Here is a 15,893-nt window from a genome sequence, read left to right as displayed (position 1 = left end):
TGATGTCATGGGAGCCACCTGGAATGAAGGCGGAGTCGGAGGATGAGATACTTGGTCGGTACATAGCAACACTAGGTTAGATACATCAGGGACACTCCCAGCGTCAGTGGCATCAAAAACAAGTCCGAGAGACAAATGCATACCCACGAGTCATCACCCCACCCGCTCGGATAATAAACAGAAATTAATTACATTCATTCAAGTCTATGTCGGTGCAGTAGTCTATTACAAATCATGTGTCCTAGCCGAGCCTGTAAGCGGCGTGGTCGCTACTGGCTAGCTTGTAGCCCGTCAGTTAACATGGCGGACGGGGCATTGCCGCCATTCCCGTTGCTGCTGCTACCTTGCCGCGCATCAGAAATGTTGCGTGGCACAAGCGCGTCCGGGGCTGGTGCCGAGTGCGACGATGATGGGGGCCGTGACTGTGACTGAGGCGTAAAACTCATGCGGTCCAGCAGCCCTGGCCCTGATCCTGGGCCCGGGCCTGAGCTTGCGCCCATGGCTGTGCCATCAACAGGGTTGCTCTCGCTGCTGCCATTGGCGTCACGTGCCGACGTCAAGTCGCTCCTGTGCCTTGTGTGACCTTGGTTTTGGCTGGGACGCTGGCGCTGGCCCGGACCCGAGCTCCCGTTGTAGGAATAGTTGGCGCCCATGGATATTGAGCTGCGGCCAGAAGACAGGAGATTAAATGGCGGAGGAGAGCGTGTGTCAGCCGGTGGCCCTGAGGCCTTGCGCTTCTTGGGTGAGTCGGCTGGACGAAGAAGCCACGGTGCAGGCATGGTTAGCCTTCGGGAAGAGAGAGACAGTAACTCGGGACGTTTAGATACGATCAGGGAAGTCAGGGAGAAAGATGGAGAGGGGGGGGTGTTAGGTGCTTAAGACAAAGACAGCAGCGTGGTCTAGTCACTTGATGCGCTTTGCTTTTGAGGAGGAAGACGTGGACGAACCGGAAGGTGCCGAGGGCTGGACTGTGGCATTGCTAGTGGTGCTGGCGGTTTGCGTAGCCGGAGGTTGCCAGTGGTGGAAGTATATCGACGAGCCGCCGGGCTGTGACTCGGAGCCTGCCTGGTGCTGACTGAACGAGTAGGTAGATACATTGGGCGTGTTGGTGCCAGGTGTATTCACTGCGGATAACGGCCGTCCACTGGCCATTGGTCCTCCTATGCTGGACCGGACGGCTGGAGAGTTGGGGTGCACAAAGCCGTGGGTCAGAGGTCCGGACGCCGCGCCGCTAAATGTAGATTGCGGTTGGGACTCTCGGCGTTTGCCGGGCGAGCCTGGTGCATGTGGTCCATGTTGCGAGTGATATGACAACAGAGTTTGTTCGGCGTATTCGACAACTCCGGGGGGAAGTGTGATGCCGCCCATGCCTGCAAATACAAAGGGAATCATGGCGGGTGGTATGCCACCGCTCAGAGAGGTTTTAAGAATGTCGAGCTCCAGCTGGCGCTGCTCCAGGCGCAGCGTCTCCTGGCGAGTCTTTTCCTCTTCCTGCCTTCGCTTCTCTTCTTCGGTCTTTGCAAGTAGCCAGCTCTTCATGGAGTCTTCTGAGTCTTGCCAATGGTACGGGGGAGCGGGAAGAGCACCCAGACTTGGGTCGTTTGGTCGAGTGATGGATCGGGAATGGTGGTGCAAAGCGCCGGTTTGAGAGGTCGGCGGCGGTGGTGGTGGAGTCGGTACCGGGGGCTGTGCGGCAGCATGAGGCGGCGGCTGTGAAGGGTGCTGTGGACCTGGTTGGTGGCGATACTGGGCGACAGGAGGGCCAGAGTGAGGAGCAGGAGGTGGAGGGTGCTGTGACTGTGGAGGGGCATGTTGCAAGTGCTGGGAATGGTGCTGATGGGGCCTCTGGTGTGACTGGTGTGACGCCGAAGCTGGTGGCGGCGGCGGTGGTGGTGGTTGCTGCTGCTGTGAGTGCTGGTGTGAGTGCTGGTGCTGGTGCTGGTGCTGGTGCTGGTGCTGGTGCTGGAGCGGCGGTGGTTGTTGCTGCTGCTGCGCCTGGGGTTGCAGGCCTATAACTGACGGCGGAGGCAGACGGCCGTGGGACGCAGACATGGGCGGCTGGCCATACGGGCTGTCCAGGCGCTGGGGAGTCGGCATGGTTTTGTAGATGTCCTTGTGGGAGGACGGCGGCGAGGGTCGAGTGGTTGCGGGCGGTGTTGGCAGGTCATGAGTCTCGCGATAGCTAAAGGCAGCCTGGTGCTTTGATGTGGGCATGATGCCTAGACGGCCGGCGGGCAGGGCAGGGCGGCCAATGGCGCAGTGCAACAGGAAATTTATAGGGTGAGATTCGAGCGAGGTCTGAGGCGGAGGAGAGAGGAAGGTTGCAGAGGCAGAAGCAGAGGCAGGGACACAGCTTAAGAACGAGTCCTGGTGCGTATGCGTATGCGAGTAGTACTACTTGTACAAGTCTGGCTGCAACTATAACTATGTAGTTATGTATGTGTGTATGTATGTATGTAGGTGTATGCTTCGATAGTGCAGAGCAGAGGGATGTGATGTAACCATGGGCACAAAGTCAAAGAACCAACCCTGTTTCGGCTGAGGAAATCAAATATCAGTCTTTGGCACCATGGGTTGAAGAGAAAAAGCAAGGGCCAAGCAGAGGCGGAGGCACAGAGGAAGACAAGAAGGACGGGGAGGAATGGCTCTGGAAGGAGGAGCTGGGCTTCGGTGTATAAGTAACCTGTGTAAGTATGTCACTATAAGCCTGGGACCTGGACTTTGACTTGAACAGGCAAAACCGGCAGCCCAAGATAGAACAAGACCACACACCAGCCAGCCAGCAGCTCAGCAGGGAGCCTCTGCGAAGACGTATTTGGAACAGCCTGAGCTTTAGATTCGGCAGTTTTTAGTCTTGATCTTTGGCAACCAACGTGAAACATGCAACTGTGGGCGTGGAAGGTTGAGATCAAGATCCAGAGGCACAGGTATTCTTGGATTCTTGTAGGCAGAGGAGAGGAAGGTATGCATGTAGGTCAAGTTCCAGTGACCAATGCCAGTCAGTCGAGGAGAGGTCTTTTTTTGTTTTCTTTTTTCTTTTCTTTTTTTCCAAGTGTTTGTGGAAGGGGTAGTAGGTAGAAGGGGGAGGGGTGGGAGTCCTTGTACAAGGAGACGAAGGCCGAGGGGAGCCAAGGGAGCCCAAGGTCTGGGAATAGACAGGAAATGTGATGAAGAAAAACGTGTGCGAAGGACGCCTGAGCCTAAAGAAGGGTGACTGTTTGGTTATGGGCTTGGGCACTTGTACATACAAGCAAGTAGCCACAGATGCTCTGGCGATGTCAGTGTGACCAGCAAAAACAAATCAGTCAAGGAGGACGATGGTCCCTGGCCCAGCGAGTCGCGTCCACAAACAGCTTGCCGATGGAGACAAGAAGAATCACGGTGGTCTAGAACGTCAAAAATAAAAATAAAACGAGTATATGTGCTGCTAGTATAATACGTCCTAGTATTGTTGTTGTTAGCAAACGCCCTTGTTGAGCCTACCACTTGGCCTAGTCCAGTCCAGTCCAGTCCAGTTACAGGCGGAAACTTACTACATGGCAGGATTTCCCGTTTTGCTTGATTCTGTCATCACGTATGGACCAGTATCGTTGGACCTGTACTTGATCCTTGGGCAAGGGTCGGGGCGTGCGTGGACGGTTGCATGGTGTGCAGGTAGTCCGTTTTATACAGGGGTGTCCTGATAGACACGGCCAAGGTCCAAGGAAGGAAGAGGGGCTTGCTCGGGGGACTGGGGCACAAGAAGCCCACAAGAAGGTTGAGCTTGTCTTGTTCTTGTCATGGTGTATCCACGGAGGGGGCGTGCTGGCAGCGGTGGTGAAAGTGAGAGAGGGCAGAGTAGTCAGAGTGCAGTACGTGCATGATGGTGTGGTGTGCGTGGGTGGGTGGAGATATACAGAGACAGACAGGACCACCACCATAACGGCACGCAGTAATGGCTGGGCGGCCGTCCAGGCGTAAACCTAGAGACGAACACGCCAAAAATGACACGCAGAAAAAGAAACGCCAGAGGCCTAGACATGGCGGAACACGCAGCACAGAGAACCAGCGGGCGAAAGAGACGTTGCCCAGAGAGGCTCACCCAGCGTGAAGGACATGGCGACGGCTTGCAAGTATCCAGCAGCCAACTAGTTCTACAACTAGTCAGCCATTAGCTATATCCAACTGCCTGTAGGGAGAGTGCATGGGGAGAAAAGAGAGAAAAGCAGGCCGAGGCCAGGCCATGTATGAGAAACACAGAGAAAGACGAGGCGAGAAGAAGGAATGCCTCAGGGCAAAGCACCGAGTGAGACCTTGAAAGCAACAGGCGTCAAGCTGGTTTAACCTGGAAGAACGAGTGAGATGAAGGCACGGCTCAAGCAAAATGAGTCTCTTTGCAGTGTCAACAGCGGACGGCCAAGACTGAGCGGAAACACGCGAACCCAGGGGAAAAGGGTGGACAGACTCGCTGGAGACGACGGAGCAGCAATGGTACAAAGGGCGACCACGCGTCGGACCGGGATGGACGCCTAGATGCAAGATGCACCCGCCATTACATCTGGTCTGGCACCGGGCCAGCAGCAGCAGCCCTACAACCAAGCGCAGACACTCGAGCACCAGTGCTTCGCTACACACAGTTACTGGTGAACAGCAAGGCCTGTGAAAGACGTGCAATCCCCCAGCGTCCTCCAGGTAAAACACGGGAAGCCAAGGAATCTGAAAGGGAGCAAAGCTAGCAACGGGCCAAGGGGGCCCAGAAGGAATACACCAGCGAACGAACCAATGCCAACAGGAACGGAACGGAGACAAAGACAAGGAGAGAAGAGAAGCCTTGACAGGGTCTAAGCAGCCCGCCACAGGCAAGACAATCCGTTCCTGTCTTGAAGTGGAAAAGAATGAAGAACAGAAGGGACCCTAAGCCCAGGAAATGCTCCGGCATCATCCATCACGCACTCTACCACGCAAACCCCGAATCCCGCCGCACCTCTGTATCTGTGTACATGTCACATGCAGCCGGATGTGTTATGGTGTGTGGTGGGCAACTCGGGCCTCGTACAAGTACAACTCCATGCATGCGCAGGTGTCCTTTTTGGGATCACAATTCTATTGTTAGATTGGCTTTTCCTTGTGTGCTTTCTTTGTATTGCCGTTGTCGTTGGATAACTAGTTGACTAGCTACAGCAAGTGACCAAGTCTGCTTCTATGTACGTGTGTAAGCCTCCCGCCCATGTCGTCTCCCGTCTGTCTATGCAGTCCCTTTTCTTGCCCCTTCTGCCACTTGTCCCCCGTTCTCTTCCTCGCCCCTCTCCTCCTATTCTGGCGCTTCCCTCTTGGCGCCAGATTTCCTGTCCCGCACTACATGCCTTTGTTTCTATTTTCCCCATCTCGAACAAATGATCTGTCCGTCTCTTGCATATGCAGCAAGAGTGAACGAGGCGGTGAAAGAGAAAGAAATGGCCCAAAATAGAGCTCGTCAACCAGAAGACCCATCATGGGCTGCATACATATGACGCAACCGACGGGTTTACAGCCATGCAACTGGATACTAATAAGCACTGGCAGACAGGTCTGTTTTCATATGGTGCATGCAGTAGCAAAAGTGGCGGCCCTCGTATGTTTTGACAGCCAGCCGCCAAAAACAAAAGAACATACATATGTATGTATGTATCGTACATACCTGTGCGTACAGAAACTGGGGCTATGCGGACATGTAATTAAACTGCTGCACTGGGGAAAAAAGTAATAGAACATCGCGAGAATTAATAGCATCCCGGGTATGCACGCACGCTTTTCCGAGTTGACACTGCTACTTCTAGGCTGGCAGTCTGTAAAAATAAAATCTGAAAGCAGTCGAGACATATATATGTATATGCATACATACATACATACATCCAACCAACATACATTGCTACATGTATGTACATAGCACATATAACTACCTAGTTGAACCATTTTCAAAGGCACCTCTAATTCCAGCCCTGTCGGTCGGCCAGCTATGGCTTCTCCTGACTCGTGCATAAGCTCAGGTAGAAGGAAGATGGCCATGACTACTGCGCCGGTGAGAGGACTCTGTCTGGCCGAGGAAACCAATCTATCCAAGTCTGTCTGCACAGATAGTTATTCACGAGCATTGACTATGAGATGGCGACTGGCGTAATCGCCCGTCGAGCGCCTGTGCCGCGGGGCCACGAACGGCACGTGTTGGCTGTGAAGGACCAAGCCTTGCGGGTTAAATGCGCGGGCAGCATGTTGATGTTGTCGCCGTGGATTCGTCGTGCTGCATGTTGGTCCGTGACTCTTTGTTCTCATGCAGAGAGACTTGAACAAGCCTTTCTATTTGCAGACAAACAGCCAGTAACTAATCAAGCCTTCCTCCCTCCTGCCATTGATTCTTCTTCCCTAGCAAGCTTGACATGTCCTTCTTTTAGGCTTTGATGTGGTGTCAGCAGACGAGATCCTGACACCCTGCCTATAGCGTATTTTTTTTTCTTTTTTTATTCCTGGCCAAATAACGAGATGTTTATATGAGCCCGGGTTTGGTAGGGGCAGGGTTTTTGTGTCTGTGGCATTGGCCATGGAGTAGTTAGTTATACTTTGGGTATTAAGGCAGATTGGCTATACAACAGAGGTCCGCCCGGTGGACTCGAGCCCCTTCCTTCATGGCGGGGTGCAAACGGGAGGGGAAGGTGGGAATAGTTAGGGTTGGAGTGTATCCTCTAGGGTTAGATGTGTAAGTCGAAGCCGTGGGGTTTTGTCACGAAGTTGTGGGCACAGACCACAGACAGCTATTCTACTTTTGCTAGACGATTATACTTCAAGAGAATCTGCTGGACTATGCATGATGGCTCTGGACGCATATATCCTAGCCGGAGCGCGGGGGGGCTTTCACTGTTTGAGAAAACAAGGATATTCTGTCTTCTGAAGAGTCGTGCCGTTGCATTGCATTTGGAGCGTTGGGGTGGTTTCGACTTGGCTATTCGCTGTCGAGCTCACGGCCCCATGAGACTCGCTCTACTCTTGGCAGGCAGATGCGATAAGGATCTGGAGAGGGAGAAGCACTACGTGTATGCATGCATTCGTAGCTCTGGATGCGCGTGGTGTAGATGCACCTCCACGATATGGATGCCCAGTGACGGGAGGGGCTTAAACAGGCTGGAAGGAAAAGAGAGGATGAACTGAAACTCGGGCCTGTACTGAAACACGATTTAGGGAGACTATCTAGGCGAACACAATAATGGGCTTAATATGAGATGATGTGAGTATAAGCCCGCTGTGTGAAACATCTCGATTATTTCAGACTACATGTGAAGAAACAGAGATCTTGAGCATGATCAGAGCCAGGAAAGCAAGCCGCGACATCAGACCTGTAGCTACTTTGCGACGTTGAGTGCCTGTTCTTGGCACCCGAACATGATTCTGACCACAGATGCTAATCTATTGGCTTGTGGCGGTTATATCTCGAGGGTCTAAGCCCATCTGTGGTCGACATTGGCGCTTGGGTAAGCTAATATAGTACAGAGGACGTCTTTGTAACATGTGTACTTTGTAGCTACATACATACTTGCAGTTAGCTCCCAACCGGTCCCTGTCCCTCGGCAGAAGGTGACAGACCAGACCGAGACAGGTTGACAGGGAATATAGTTGAGTGCTATAGATGAGGTAGGGGGGGTTGATACGTGGATAATTGTACCGCAAGTCACAGCTCAAAGGGAATCCAATCCCAACAAGCAGCAACCAAAGGACAGAATAGAATGTATGTATATATGTACATTCAGACAGGAGCGGGTAACTAGCCAATGAATGACAAGCTCTGTGCTGATGCCGCTTAGTGATCTCTTTGTTTCCTGCTCCCCAATTTTATTTCTTGCTAATACCTTTTTTTTTTTTCCTTCTCCGACCTGCAACAAGGAGTCGCCCGAATCAGACATATGAGACAAGTCCCCATGAACCCTGGACCTAGAATGCTTGGGCTCCTTGTGGCTGTTGTCCCCCGGCCGTATCCGAGATGGGTAAGGATCCCAGGCTTCAAAGAGAGAGGCGAGGGCGGGTGTCTATATGAGCATGTTCACAAGTATATTTTTACTCTATTTACCGCCTTTGTTCAAGGCGGAAAGACGGTCCAGGATAGTGCTCTAATGAATATTGACTACGGACTCTCAAGTCTCCCCAATCCTACATGATTTCCTTCTTTGATATATGCATCATCTGATTCCAAGCTACGGTGACGGCATACGGGCGTAATCCGAAAGAAGAGGAGCAAGGAAAAAAAAAAGCGACTTGATGTAAGGAGGAGCCGGACAGAGGAGTGTGGATGGATGGAACGAGAGAAGAAGAAAAGGCGTATGAGCGATCAGCGCTACACCTCAACCAAAGCCAAGTTTCCTACCTGTTACGGCATGGCGTCCAAGGAGATGAGAGCAAGAGACGAGAGACGAGAGATGATGGCGAGGGGGGCGCAAACAAAACAAAACAGCGGAATCAGAGATTCAATCCAACCAAGGAAGGTATACCGGCCGGTGATATGGGCCCGAGCCTCAAGTCCAAGCTCTGGCCTCGGCTGAGAACTAAGAGGAGTTTGAGTCAGAGTCCAAGCTTGAATTAGATGTAGGATCTGACAAACAAGTGACACGTCCGAGTCTTTACCCAGATGTGGGCGGATTGTCGCCTCGAGTATGGGCAAGCAGAGGGCACGACGAGGTTGACGGCCGAGTCATCCCGGCAAGGATGTGCTTGGGGCCTGCGGTGGCCGACGATCACGTGATGACGCGGACATCGGTTTTAGTTTTAACAACAAATCAAGATCTCATTTCATTATCCCAGATTTCCAGTCTTCCAGGCCTGTCACACACTCCCCTCCCTTTATTGGTCATCCGTCTTGGCTTCAGATTAACCAGAAACAGACACGACCCCCGAGTCTAGGTTCCGGTGCGCGTGGCTGTTTCTAAGCCAAATCCCACGCAGCGGCAGGCATCGTGTACATTAGTGTCCATACCTTGGGTTCTCCTGCTCAAAGCGCGCATGTATAACTGCTTATATGCCCATATACGCGTGCATATGTATGTCTGTCTACCTGCACGTACATGGAGTTCATGTGCCGCTGCTAGCCATTCTGAAGTGCAGCAAAGAAGAAAAGAGAGACACGGCAGAAGAAATTAGCAGCCCACACCAGGACACGGTCTCACCCGCTCCCTTCTTGCTAACCGGGCTTCTGGACGTGTACATAGAGGTACAAGCATGTAGGATGATGGAGTATTGCCCATATTCTCGCTCAACCAAAGCGCAGCACAGACCCCTTGTGCGAGCAAAAGAAATGGCAAGAGGTGAAGCTGAAGACAGATCGCACCTTGCGTGAAAGGCCGAGGCCGAGCCAGAAAGGCGCCCATCAAATGGGACACGGCAGACGGCCCACGAAGAGCCCATGGCAAAACTGCCTATAAAGGAAACTCGCGAAGAGGGCTGTGCGGACTTGAAACAAAACATAGCAACACCAAAAAGGTTTGAAATTAAGAGCGTTGCGTTGCATCATTCATGGGACACCGGACTGTCAGTTTTCTCATGTGAGCTGTGAGATAAGACGGCGTTGAAAAGAAGAACAAGCGTCTCTATGGTTTCTGGGGGAGGGGTAGGGGGAAACAGGGGGGGAGCGTTTTGGCTCTGAGAAATTCTTGTGTATGCTATTGGGGGTATCTATCTTCTGTAAACTAAAAAATATCAAGTGCAAGCAAGAAACAGACAACCTGGAGACAAGAACACAAGGAGGCGGAAACATAGAGTCCGCGCAAAAACTAAACATGCAGCGAGGAAACAAGAGAGGCTGAAGAGGGCACAAACATCTGACGCCTGAGTAGGACGACTGGCGACAGACAAAAACAGAAAGAAAAGTGCACCAAGGTCAGGATGTGTTGGTGTGGAAGTGGGAAAATATAATCCAGGAGCATCAATAAATGTGCAAGGCGGCCACGGGGAGAGGACACACAAGACATTGGGTAAGGATAGACGGCACGAGGAAGAGGACCCTCAGAAGACGATTAAGACAGAAAAGAATAATTCAAACTGGGCGAAGAAGAAACTGGGCGCAAGGTAAGCCAGAGGTATTGCGTATACGAGAGACAACGGGACTCCCCAGTAGACAGTGCGGTGGAGGGACTTTTTTTTCAAAAAAAAAAGAGCTGATAAGCTTTTTTTGTTTCCTTCTACCCCAGATCCCCTCTTCACGCCAACCGCTTCTTCTTGCGGTTCAGAAAATGAGTCTTATACTCAGCCATGGTCACACGCATCAGCATGTCCTCATCCTTGACGGGGATCCACGACGTGAGTGCCTTCATCGCATTCTCAAAGTCCGAGTCCAGCAACACATCGCCCAGCGCTTGAATCAGTGCCGCCGCAGCCGCATGCAGCACCTGTAGTCCGTCGGTAGGCGTCGGCGGCGCAGGGCCGGCGATGGACTTGGAGCCCGTGCCACTCCGTGTCGGCGGCGGGTTAGACGACGACGATGAAGCCGAGGCGGAAGCGCTGGTGTGTTTGCTGCGCGCTGGCATCAAGTTGATTGTTGAGCGACGAGGAGCGGAGACTGGTGTGACTGCGATGGCAGACGGCGGAGGAGGCAAGGGGCCATCGATGGCAGGCGTGCCGAGGAGCATGAAAACGTCCCAGATGCGTAGCTGGGCGCCGAATGGAATGGCGAGGTTGAAGAGCGTTAGGTACCAGCGTGTGCCGTAGGCGGTGGGGTCGATGCTAAGATCAGCCATTTTCTTGGCAACGGGTTTACCGCCGAGCCATACACCTTCGAGTTCACGCAGAGAGTCGAGAAGACCATCGAAGCCATGCGAGTACAGGCGCGCCAAGCCACGCAGCGTCCACAATCTAACAAGCATGACAAAGGCCTGTTCTTCATCAAAGTACGACAGCAACGTGGCAGCTAGAGAAGCCATGCCCTGTACATACCCAACTTCAGGGAAGTACAATGCGAGGGCGTGAAGCACACGGAATAGGAGACGCTGACCGCCACGATACCTTCTGCGGAACATGATGTGGCCACTGATAGTGCGCGGGACGTCTAGGTCAATCTGGACATCGTCAGTACACGGCTTCGTTTGTAGCGCGTGGAAGGATGACATGATTCCCTCCTCGCTCGGAGCAGAGCCGTGTTCTTTGGCACTCTGTGAGAGGAAAGACCACCAGGCAGCTGCACGCCAGCAGTCGGGAATACCCTTCCACGTGCGCTCAATCAGCTTGGGATCCTTCATGTCAAAATCGTATCGCTGGCCCTGTCCAGGGACACCATGATTCCGCACAATGGCCATGCTACGCCACTTTTCAATACGCTGCCACTCTTTCCGCTTGAGCGACTCGCTTATGCGCCCTGCGTCAACATCATCAGAGATATCTGAAATGCCCGGTGCTAAGGTGAGCATGTCGCCAGCCTCATCCATCCACCGCCGTTCTCTATTAACTGGCAGCAGGTTAGCGGCCTGACGGGCTGCGGACCGAGTCGAGCGCCAAGACAAAGCCGAGACTTCAGAGGCTTGTGTATTGAGGGAGCGCGCAGAAATCTTGCGGCTAGGAGTTCTGCCAAGCATGCTATGTGAATGTAAGGAACTCTCCTTCTTAGCGGCAAATTTCCGACTTCTCCCTTGCATCTGTTGCTGTCGTGATTCTGTCGGCGTGGATATGCGGGAGTCAGGGTTTCTGGGATTGATGAAACCGTAGCGGTCGACATCCTCGGAGTCTACGTTCTGCCAGTCTTCGAGTCCACCTGCAAGTTCGAATTCTTGCCGTATACGGTGGCTGTCACGTTGTGAGGGAGACATGGAGCGGGTCTCGCCGAGATGCGCATCATTAATGGGTTTATTTCGGGTTACTCTAAGAAGTATGTTAGCAGTTGTATGGTAACCAGCAACAGGAGCACGAAGAGAGCCTCTGAGACTGTCTCTCCCGCGCCTGAGGAAACTGGGTGCGATGCATACTGTTGTGAGTTGGCTTCCTCAGGAGCCTCTGGCATTGGTTCAAGGCGTTCAGCAACGCTACTCTCTAAACGGGACGAGGGACCATTTCCATCATTACTGCCCTGATGGCCATCTTCCCAGCACACTGAGTCACCTCCTTCGTATAGTGACCGCACTTTGTGCGACTCTTTCTCCAAATCCGGCATCCCACGTCTCCCTGAACTGGCAGGCGGTATTGTCGGCGCCATGGCCATGATCCCGGGGCTGTCAAGATCGCTGTCGAAGGGTTCTGGATCACCGGCTGTTGTATCGCTTTCGTGTCCCGGAGCGTCGCCCAAGAGTGTGTCGGGCGTTTCAGTGCGCGACGCAAGCTGGTCGCAAACAACGTCAATAAAGTCGTAGGTGGGATCGCGAGGCAAACGCGGCCCAAGAAGTGAACTGAATGAGGGTGAAGGAGTAGGAGAAGTTTTGCGAATGATCGGAGGATCTTTCCAAGACCAGTTCGAAACAGGCTCAGGGGGAGAAGAAGGCAGTTCTTGCGCCTGCTCTGTGGGCGCGACAGGTTCCTCGGTGCTAATAACCGGTTTGGTATCAGCGTTCTCGATGCTCGGAAGCACGGTGTCTTGGGCGGTCTGATCAACCGCCGGGTTCGCGTCGTTGGCTGCTGCTTCCGCACTTGCAGTAGATTTGAAATACTCTTCAAGAGCACTGCGTGAAATAACGCGACTTCCGCCAAGCATAACACTACCACGTTTAGAAAAGGATATGCCAGTCAGGAAGTCATCGTCCAGCAGAGAGTCCGAGGGGATTGCCACCGACAACGGCAGGAAAGACTCTTCTTCAGGCTGCTCGGGTGTGTTATGCGGGGAAGCTTCGACGCTCGGCACTTTATCACTGCTTGACTTGTGGTTCTTGTCGATGGATGTATCTTCTGTCAGTGTTGTCTTGAAAGGACGTGGCCAAATGCCTTCGGTGAGCGAGAGGCGCGACTTCGCCGTGGGCGTCGAGACGGCAATAGGCTCCCTGGCGCGACGGCGCAAGCTACTGCGATGCGGGAGTGCAGGTCCAACACTGGTGGTAGGTCTTTGGTCACGAGTAGAGGTAAGGGTTGTGCTACACGAGGCCTCGGCAGACGATGGATTGGGGTTGGACGCGGTGATATCAATGGAGAGGCGCAGGTCAGGCGGCGGTCGCGAATCAAAATCGGGAGCAACAAGGTCAAGATCGTCGAATGAAAACGCCGCAAAGTCGACGGTGAACTGATTCTTGCTTGCAGATGGCGGCAGCGAAACGTGGTGGGCTTTCGCGGGCGTGTGAGGCCGGGGATAGTGGTGATCGACAGATGAAGCGGACGACGGCGGATGTGGCTGCTGCGCTAGCGATGACGATGACTGGGGGGACGAGCGAATAGGCGGCAGAAGCGTGAACGCGGGTGGCGCACGATGTTGGTGGTAACGCGATGGAACAGGAAAGACAGGAACGGACTGCAGCCTCGAATCGTGGCTGAGGAAGAATTCCCGGGCGCGTGTGTTTTGCGGCTGGTGCTGCTGAGGCTGAAATGGGGAATGAGACAGAGGAGATCGAAATTGGCCCGCAGGGATGGGGGAACTGGTGCCAGGGCCTAAAGCGGCAGGAGTCCGACTAGTAGTCCAGGTACAGGGAGGCTCGACATGGGCAGCAGCATTGGGGGAAGCAGGAGCTCCAGGGGCGGTTGGGGGAGGGCCCACAGTGGGGACATCGTGGCTCAAGCGCCTGGGTGGGTATGTGGCGCTAGACTCACTAGCCTTCTGTGGCTGGATTTCAGTGGGTTCCGCTTGGGTGTTGGCCGTTGTGGGACGGCTGCGACTGCCTCCAACGTGAAGAGACAGCCGCGACACACCTAAAAAAGAGCTCTGCATCGGGGTGGTCGTGGTGGTGAAAGCGTCAGATCCGGACGTTCCCGAAGTGCGGGAGGCAGACAGCGAGTAGCGCCCAACAGACGAAGTCACGGAGGCGATGGCGCTTTCGTGATGGCGTAAGGGCGTCACGTCGGTCGGACTGCGCCGTCTAAAGCGGTTGCGCACGCTGGACATGGACCGCAAGCCGAAGGCACTGGTGCGACGGGATCTCTTATCAGAACTTGTAGCAGAGTTGGAGGAAACCGACTGTGGGGCCGTGGAGTAGCAGGACGACATATCGCTGGCAGCAGGCGAGACAGCACCTGGCCGCACAATTTGTGCCACCTGGTCTGGAATGGGAAGCGGTGTCTCAGGAAAATGTCTTGGGTAGGGACTGCCACCGTTCGTAAACGCTAGGTCAAAGCTCAGACGCGCATCAACGACAATGGAGTTGGTTGCTGCATCGAGAGAATTGTAGCGTGGTGCGGTAGGAGCCATGATTGCGACTGATGTTTCTTGGGGCACTTGTGTTTCGTGTACGACGTCAAGGAATAATGGAGAACACGGGTGGGCTCCAAACGTGGGAGACACACTGCGTGATGAAGCGGCGGAAGAGATGTTCCGGGAAAGCGGCTTGCTGAAAGGTGAGGGCGGCTCTGTAGGTGAGACAGCCGCTGAAGCGGGACCAAAGTTTGGTATGGTGAACGTGGGCGCTAGGGCCGACGGTCGGCGCCCAAGGGATTTAGATATGAGTGCGTGTTCGCGCTTCCTGGAGGAGCGTCTCTGAGCGGAGATGGCGGCAGAATACACACAGGAATCTTGTTCGCTAATACTGCCTTCACAAATGGTTGATGCCGATGAGGCAGTCCCGGCGAAGCTAGAGCTGCGATTCCAAAAGCTATCGCTCTGGTCAGTAGACGAGGCCCGAGTGCTCGCGGAGCGGGTACTATTGCTCTGAGATAGTCTGGCCAGGCCCGACGGAAGTGTGTTACAATGATCGGAAGCTCCACTATTGTACTTGATCAGTGTTGGCAAATCAAAGGTGACAGAAGCAGGAGAGTTTGGAACAGAGTCGCGGAAGAGAGGGTGGTCCTCGACGGGCGGAGGTGGAGGGGGGTTTCTAGTTGCCGCAACAGCAGCAGCAAGCGTAGACGGCTTCCGGCGCAAAGCCGAGGTAGTTGAAGGTGGTCGGGTCAAGGCACGCAATGGCACCGATGAGACTGCTGAGCTTGAAGCAGCACGTGATAGAGGCCTTTGCTGCTGGTTTGGGGCAGAGGTTGAGCAGCCAGGCGAAGCTTGCAGGTTGGTAGTCGAATGGGACCGGGAAAATGAGGGCTCAGCGTGCAGACTGATTGAAGAGGAGGCAGCAGAGACGGGCCCAAATGTTGAGCAAGATGTCGATCGAACCAGTGTCCGACGACGAATACCGTATGGGGGGGCAGAGCAAGATATGGGCGCCAGGTGCTGTGATGAGCAGGATTGACTCAGACTGTGGGCTTGGCTGTGGGAGAGTGAGATGGAAGATGGTTTGGTAGGACCAACTGGAATTGGAGGTGTCGAGGCAACGGTATGCTCGTACCGAAAGGTTACTATGCTGTCGTCTCTAAAGGGTGAGCCAAGACCGGTGGGCCGTGTACGGGACCTGATACTCCCGAACTTTGAGGGTGCCATTGTTTCTCACTATAGCGTGTGAAGCCGCAGGGCGTTTGTTTAGTTGCGCCGTTGGCACGGGCTAAGAATGCGCCAGGGAGGCTTTGGGAATCGGGCACGCAATACACGGTGGACTGTCTAGGTTATTTGGGTAGAAGCCGGTTTGCAGCGAGGAAAGCCTGTATGGGCCAGCGCCGAGGTCGATAACAAAACCCAAAAGCTTGAACACAGTTAAACAGTGTATGTACTTGGTTGTGCTATCAAGCGCATGCTACGTCTGTTGATTGTTAGACACGACAGGGTTCTCAGGCAGGAGATCACGATGTGTTGCTAGGGGTGGTGCCATTGGCAGCGTGTGGAAGAGAGGGAGGAATGCAGCGCGGCAATAGATTCACATGTAAGTGACCAGACCAAGGCGCGGGTTGTAAATGTGTGCCCCTGG

The 15,893-nt window shown here is 53.9% G+C and overlaps 2 protein-coding genes across 2 annotated transcripts; both read right to left on the bottom strand.

Annotated features, from left to right (window-relative positions):
* Nucleotides 1-269: 269 nt before the first annotated feature.
* On the bottom strand, nt 270-2,214 carry BROUX77_003866 (uncharacterized protein; the record flags this gene model as incomplete). Its single annotated transcript, XM_073748564.1, has 2 exons — nt 270-751; nt 948-2,214. The coding sequence occupies 2 exons, from the start codon at nt 2,212-2,214 to the stop codon at nt 270-272; spliced, it is 1,749 nt and encodes a 582-aa protein (XP_073606291.1).
* A 7,976-nt stretch (nt 2,215-10,190) lies between these two features.
* Nucleotides 10,191-15,472, bottom strand: BROUX77_003865 (uncharacterized protein; the record flags this gene model as incomplete). The annotated part of the gene is made up of 2 exons (XM_073748563.1): nt 10,191-11,841; nt 11,946-15,472. The coding sequence occupies 2 exons, from the start codon at nt 15,470-15,472 to the stop codon at nt 10,191-10,193; spliced, it is 5,178 nt and encodes a 1,725-aa protein (XP_073606290.1).
* Nucleotides 15,473-15,893: the final 421 nt, after the last annotated feature.

This window comes from Berkeleyomyces rouxiae, assembly GCF_048999995.1.
Source record: "Berkeleyomyces rouxiae strain 22BRR77 chromosome Unknown BrBRR77_ptg000003l, whole genome shotgun sequence".
In the NCBI taxonomy this organism is placed as follows: Eukaryota; Fungi; Ascomycota; class Sordariomycetes; order Microascales; family Ceratocystidaceae; genus Berkeleyomyces; species Berkeleyomyces rouxiae.
This window is presented reverse-complemented; position numbering and strand designations above follow the sequence as displayed.